This window comes from Suillus clintonianus (assembly GCF_016758775.1).
Source record: "Suillus clintonianus strain FC179 chromosome Unknown DEU56scaffold_274, whole genome shotgun sequence".
NCBI classification, from domain to species: domain Eukaryota; kingdom Fungi; phylum Basidiomycota; class Agaricomycetes; order Boletales; family Suillaceae; genus Suillus; species Suillus clintonianus.
Window position 1 is genome coordinate 1 of NW_024539498.1, and position 7,178 is coordinate 7,178.

Here is a 7,178-nt window from a genome sequence, read left to right on the forward strand (position 1 = left end):
ACTTCTCCGCAGGACCTGTTCCACATTCGCGTAGACTCGCCAAATTTTGACGTTTTGTCTACTTGTGAGACGAATGGACACTTTTCGTCCGCCGCGTATGGTGTTGAGTTGGCTGGATTCCGATTTGCAATCCTCACAGCTATCCGCATTTTCGCACTTCCTTGAGTCCATTCCCCCGCAAATCTATACGATACATCACACTTTTCTGGAACTTCAACATTCTCACTTCCCCGATTTTCTCTCAAATTGTTAGATTACTGGAAAAACATCCGTGCCTCCGGCGTCGAAGAACTGACGTGCATGGGTTTCTGCGATGGCGATGTCTCACCGTCCGTCACTGGCCTCGCCCAAATTCAGGCGTGTGTAGGTCCGAACACCCTGAAAGCCTTTGACGCATCTTCGCGGACGTTTTTTTCCCCAAAGCTTCTTCCTTTCACCATTCAGACCATCCGTCTTTCCCGATGTTTGGAAAAACTTCGACTGAGTTCTGTCAAGCTCAGTTCTGCACAATGGGACACACTCCTATGCCACTTTGCGATCCCAACGCTTATAGAACTCCGAGTCGATGGGGAGTGTGCGCCACCCACGCTGATTCGTTTTCTGGCCCGTCACCCAGCTATCAGTACCCTCAGCGTCATTCCGCCACCTGGTGGTCCCTGGAGGGCCAATCGAATCATCACTCCTTTGACTCTTTCTTTGTCTATTCTGGATGGACCCCTGTCGCATCTCCTTCCAGTGCTTCGGAGTCATAGTAAACCACAAAACCTCGCCTGTCTTTATATTTCCCTACAAGCCCATAATCCATCGCCCGACTACATCACCTCCGTTTTGCAATGTGTTAGCTATTGCGACAGCATCGGACATCTTGTCCTTTCCCTGCCTAATGGTCATTCTAGTGCAGCAATGATGTGTTTATCGGGCGCCCATTCCATGGTCCGCATCAAACACTTGGTAATTGATTACTCAGATGGTTCGGTCCCCGGTGCTGCGGGTGATCCATTGGTGTGTGTTGTTGTTACAGCACTTTTTCAATACTAATGGTGGTCATAGGCGCTATCCGCGGCATGGATTCAGGCTCTTCCTCAAGTCAAGCGTGTTACTTTGCGAGGTTACTCGGCTACTGCTGCCGGGGATCTTCTCCACATTATGCGTAGCTTTGCAGCGGGCGATGTTGAACTGGCTGTGGATCTGCATGTCTCACCAGGTAAGAACTGCTCATAATCAGTCATTCTTTACATCCAGTGTAACCCAGCGCTGAACAGAATAGCCTGATGATATTTGTACCACTGTAACACTGTAATCGATATTTCTTACTTACATCCAACGTCGGGCGCTGAGCGCCAAATTCCGGCGGAGCTTGATTATGTAGTCGTTCAGTATTTGAGCGTCCTCAATTGGCAATCGACTTTCTTTCTGATTTCGATGTACTGTACTGTCATAGCTTGGTCGTAGTTTAATTAATCATTATGAGTAAAGATCATCACAAAAAATCAGGCTTGTACAGATCGGTAAGCAAAGTACGTTTGCGTCTTCAGAAGTTGTGCTTTACATTCGCGTTTTAGATCCGGCGCCCTGTCTCATAGAATTAGTAAGTCCTCATAAGTTCCTTGTAATTTGGCATCGCCCCTAACAACCTGGGATCCAGACCTTACCTTATACGTTATCTGACTCTTTAGATGTCACCACGCGTATATGCGTGTGACTTTGTACTATTTTACCCCCTTTTCTTTTCTCTCAAAGGTCAGATCAACGACGTGTGTATAGTGCATCATCTGACGTTTGTTTAGATGCCTAGCCGCATGTTTTTTTGCAAGTGCGCGCGGTGTTGCGAAGTTGGAGGGGACGGCATACCTGGTAATCCTGGTGGCAAAGAAGTGCCTATCGCTCAGAAAACCATACATTTATTGCAAGATGCCGACTTGCCTTCGTCGTCTGAACGTGAAGCATCCGTGCTTCATCTCGCTCGCCAGCAGCTGGAGCCTAATACTTCACAGGTCGACGATCTCGCCGCCGAGTTATTTGCCATCACGTTAACAGACAACGACGCCAATCCAGACAGTCACAGCAAACTCTGGAATTCGCGATCAGAAGTTCAACAAGACAAGGGAAAGGTCTACCATTCTCTGGACGGCACAGCTAGATTCACGGAAGATGACGCGCAGTAAGCATCATATCATACACACGTTCCCTAACTTACTTGTTTCCCAGACACATTGCCCTTGTTCTTCAAGCTGCCGAGAAGCGGCGCCAGTCAAAGGCTCAAGCAGCCTTGGACATTGTGGAGTCACGGATAGACAGGGCTCGCGGTCGAATTTTCTCTGCGACTTCCAGCAATATTATTCAAACCATCCGAGATGAACTGGCTGTGATCAAGACGGCCCTCAGAAAAGTCAAGCACAAGGTCTCGTGTATCGTTTCTCGCAGAAGTCAGCTAGAGGCGTCGTGCGATGACATGCACAGACTCCTCTGCGACAAGGAAGATGCACTTACTGTGTCATCCGAGCCGCTCGAATTCGATTCGTGTGAGTTTTTTTCATCCTTCTTATGCCCTTCGACTAATAAACATGAAGCCCACCATTTCGACTTGCCAATTGACCTATGTGACGAGGTTGCCCAGATTTCCCTCTTTCTAGGGGCCGTCTCCGTCGTCATTTTTGGCATCGGTCGCAGACACGGGGAATTCCTCATGGGAGTCCTTGCCCTCATTTTGAGCCTTGCTATGGATGCTCAGAACCCTCATTCTGAGTCTCGCCGTCAAAACACACTGTCTCAAATCCCGCGCTCCATGGAAACCGCCCTTTCGCGCTTCAAGCTCGACGCCCAGACTACAACTTACGCGGTCTGTCCAGCATGCAACTGTACTTATAAACCGACCGCCTGCCTTAGTTCAAGTCGCGCCCGATACCCCACGAAGTGCCACAATATTCCGATACCAGAGGACGGCCCTTGCGACGAGCCGCTGTTGCAGCCCTCTGCTGATGGGCAATTGGAGCCGATCAAAATATTCCTGTATCACCACTTCCACGACTACCTTGCTGGATTGTTGTCTCGTCCCGACCTTGAAGCGTTGATGGATAAGCCTTGCGATGATTTGCTGGCGTCCATTGGGCGCCCACCACATATTATCAAGGATGTTTGGGATGCCGACTTCTTTCGCACTTTCAAGGGTCCTTCCGGGCAATCCTTGTTCATCGATAGAGGCGTCGAGGGTCGATACGCTTTTACGCTTAACGTTGATTTTTTCAACATTGAGGGCAATCTCCAGCGAAATGCCTCAACCTCTACTGGCATCATCTCATGTGCATGTTTGAACCTCCCCCTCAATATTCGGTATAAACCTGAACACATGTACTTAGCTGGCATCATCCCTGGACCATCAGAACCTTCGGGTGATGAGCTGAATTACTTCCTTGATCCCGTGGTTGACGACATGGTAGAAAGTTGGGAACGCGGGATACATTGTTCCCGCACAGCTCTCCATGCCTCTGGTCGGGTTACGCGCAGCGTCATAGCGTTTCTTGTGTGCGACCTCCCGGCGGCGAGAAAGGCTGCTCAGCTGGCGGGTCCAACGAGTCACTTTTATTGCACTGCGTGCCATTGCTGGCACAGGTCGACTTGCGGTAGAACAGATATCCAGACTGAAGATTGGGCACTTAGGGACAAGAACGAAGTGCGTCGCCATGCTGAGCTCTGGAAGAACGCCGGAACTTCGGTGGAGCGCAACAAACTATTTGCATCACACGGCGTGCGATGGTCAACACTCTGGAGGTTATCGTACTGGGATCCCTCTCGTCAAATTGTCGTCGACACCATGCATTGTCTCCTGGAGGGTCTCGCGCATGCTCATTTCCGCGAATTTCTAGGCCTCACAGCCGACTCTGCCAATCGCAAGTTTGATGCCATCCCTGCTTTTGAATATCCTTTCCTCGACGTTGATCTAAACAAACCTCGAGAGTTCGACGAGAAAGACATCAGGGTCGTCAAGTCAATCCATAGCCTTCTCACAGAAGCGGTTGCCGACCTTGAGGGAGATGACCCTCAGCTCATTGAAGATCACGTTCTCGACTTGGAGAGAAGACTGTCGTCGAAGAAGGTAGCATGCCTTCGGTTCGTATCTGTAGGTTTGGGCATCGGGCCAGAGGTCACGCACCCCGGCAAAAAAGTCTACAAAGTCCACTGGGTTAGATCGCTCCTGGGTTGGGTAGGCGTTTTGGTATTGCCGTTCTCATTCCTCTTAACTAAGCGACATTTTTGTAGCGTCGAACACAGCCTTTTGCTCCCGGGTTGTCAAAATCGCGCATTGCTACCCCAGAAGTTATGCGACGTATTCTTGATGTCATTAAGACAACAGATGCGCCCTCTTTCTTGAGATCAGTCCCCTATAACTTCGGTGAAACAAAAGCTGGGACCGTGAAGGCCGACGAATGGCGCACGCTAACGACCGTATACTTACCCATAGCGCTAGTCAGTTTATGGGGCGAGGGATCGGTACATCGCAACTCGGACATCGCAGCCAGCCGTCGTGCCATCCTCGATCACACGATGTCCCTTGTATCCGCTATTCATATCGTATGTTTGCGATCTATGACGACAGATCGCGCAGACGCATATCGCACATATATGGTCAACTGGATAAGGGATTTACAGGTAGTACTCCCCCATGCACGCCATCGAACCAATGGCCATATGGCGTTGCACGTCTGGGACTACTTGCACCTCTTTGGACCCGTGCGGTCATGGTGGTGCTTCCCATATGAACGCCTCATCGGACAGCTGCAGCGGTTGCCCAGTAATCACATTTTTGGTAGCATTCGAACTTCTTTGTCGATGATAGACTTCTTACGCTAAGCTGGAATATAGGACAGCAAGAATCGACTCTCCTCCGGTCATACATCAAGGCTGCAAAGCTCAAATACTGGCTGAACCGACCCTCTTGTCCTCCCGTGTTTAGGGAGGTCAAGTGGTTATTTGACAGATTCGTTTCTCCTTCAATCAATGCCAATCCCAGCGATGTATCCGAAGGTCACCCGATGCCCCCTACTTTAAAAGAAGTCATTCCGGAAGACCTCCGCCAGCTCATTCAAGTTCGGCGAGCAGTCTTGCATGCTCGCATCCTCCACGAGGGATCCACCTACACTCGCGACTCCACTCATGTTGGCAATAGCCTGATCCTTTATTATCCCGGCGGCCTTAGGAGTGTGGAACCAACACCAGGGACCATTAAGTATATTTTCGAGACCGAACGAGGAGTGTGCTTCGCCGTACGGCATCACCTTCCGTCGCATTCTCACTCTGATCCTTTCCGCCATTATCCTCACTTCCCGGCTCGTTTATTCTCGTCAGCACTCGCTGAACATCTCACAATCGTCATGCCTGAGTGGGTGGTTTCACATTTTGCGCGGTGGAACTTCTCTCCACAGCACATCGTTGCTGTGTCTCTGAGTCGGGTGCGTCCCGAAGTTCTGACAATTCACGATAACTCACATTCAATAGGAACTGAATTATCACAAAAACTAATTACGATGTGCACTGCTATACAGCCTCGCGCAAGTCCTTCGCGTCCTGCGATCAAAAAGAGCTCTCAAGACGGCAGACACATGAAGTGGGCGCTGGGCCCGAAATTCAAATTGAGTTTGATTATGTATTCACTAGTAGTGTTTCTTTCTGTCATCGCGCGGGAAAACTCCGGACTGAGTTCTATTCGCTATATAAACCTCGTGATGTTGTTATCTTGTCTTCTTTTTCTCTCTCTTAAGTACATAAACACCATAAACACGTTCGGCTGTTCTGCCGTTACATACATATACCCACATATACCAGTACATATTATATATTGTATCGAATATCATGACCTTAGGTCTCGACCTGGGCCACCCTACTATAGCTCATGGGACTGTCTCTCCTGCTGCTGCTATAAATGCAGAAATAATACCAGTACAGCTTGCCGCGCAGCCTACTCCTGCTACCGTAGGCACTCTCCAACGGGATAGTCTTGCAGCTGATAGAACCGTCGCTCCTGCTGTAGCAATACAGGCACAGCCTGCTGCGCCGCTAGCTTCCCCTATCCTTGACACTCCCATTAAACGGGATAGTTCTACACTATTACCCTTCACGACCCTCGCACGATGCCGAATCGATACTCTCAACTCCATGGGCAAGGAGATGCAAGCCCATGTCGTTGGCCCGATGTCAGTAGAGAACTTTCTCGACGAGTTCCTACCGAACCCTGAAGATTATGACACCTCGGACTTTGCTTCGCGCTTCGCTTCGGCCTCCAATGCCGAAGTATTCAATATGCAATCCATCAGGAAAGAAGAGGATGCTTACGAACCATTCGTGAGTGACCCGCACCTATAATATGAAGATTCTTGACCGTCTATCTGCAAGATTGACGCCATACGACCTTTCGCTCCGCAATTATCGTTTGTGAACACTTCCAAACATGCAGACATGAAGAACTGTTCATCATTCACCTTCAATGTCAAGCCGGACGTATGCGTATACGCCGATGGAACATCACACGGCTGTGACATTTCCAAAATCCGAAGTCATCATCGAATTCAAATGGACTGATGCCCACGACGCATTCAGCAACATCCTAGAGTCGATCAACCTCTTGTATCTCAGACGATAAGGGCTTCGACACATTAGGTCAAATAACAAGCTACGCTGTCGCTCAACTCGGCGCTCAATATCGTACCCATGCATTCTCTGTCCTCATCGTTCGTAATCGTGCTCGCAATCATCAGATGGGACAGGGAGGGAGCTATCGTCACGAACAGCCTTCGCCATACTATCCCGAGCCACAACTTGGCCGATTTCCCTTCACATCGTTTTCGACACGAGCATCAGCATGCACTGCGTGGCGTCGATAATTTATCCGTGACGCCCGCTAGCCGACGAAAGATGCTGCCCCTCGCCAAGGACCTGGTGTTAAAACCTTGCCATTACCACGGTGCATTGTACAGAGTTTGCAGTCCCTCGGGATCCTGGCTTTGAGGGCTTCTGACTGGTTGGTGTTGATTATTCCCCAATCTGTCACAAAAGGTTACCCTCTTGTTGGTCGCTGGACTCGCACGTGCCCTGCGTATGATATCCTCAACAAGAAGGTCGTAATGTTTAAGGACTCTTGGCGCGTGTCGATAAAGGACGTTCTACCGGAAGGCGAGACTTACAAT

General features: G+C 49.7%; 3 protein-coding genes across 3 annotated transcripts; all 3 read left to right on the forward strand.

Moving 5' to 3' along the window:
* Positions 1-253: 253 nt before the first annotated feature.
* DEU56DRAFT_762603 (uncharacterized protein) lies at positions 254-2,711 on the forward strand (the record flags this gene model as incomplete). Its single annotated transcript, XM_041350737.1, has 8 exons — positions 254-1,002; positions 1,051-1,204; positions 1,505-1,508; positions 1,563-1,588; positions 1,741-1,754; positions 1,788-2,161; positions 2,209-2,522; positions 2,671-2,711. Coding segments are annotated over 8 exons (1,676 nt in total), but the record flags the coding sequence as incomplete, so codon positions are not given.
* A 2,148-nt stretch (positions 2,712-4,859) lies between these two features.
* Positions 4,860-5,447, forward strand: DEU56DRAFT_716167 (uncharacterized protein; the record flags this gene model as incomplete). The annotated part of the gene is made up of 2 exons (XM_041347592.1): positions 4,860-5,012; positions 5,076-5,447. Coding segments are annotated over 2 exons (525 nt in total), but the record flags the coding sequence as incomplete, so codon positions are not given.
* A 400-nt stretch (positions 5,448-5,847) lies between these two features.
* DEU56DRAFT_762604 (uncharacterized protein) lies at positions 5,848-6,573 on the forward strand (the record flags this gene model as incomplete). Its single annotated transcript, XM_041350738.1, has 2 exons — positions 5,848-6,336; positions 6,388-6,573. 2 exons carry the CDS (start codon positions 5,848-5,850, stop codon positions 6,571-6,573), a joined length of 675 nt encoding a protein of 224 aa, XP_041200506.1.
* Positions 6,574-7,178: the final 605 nt, after the last annotated feature.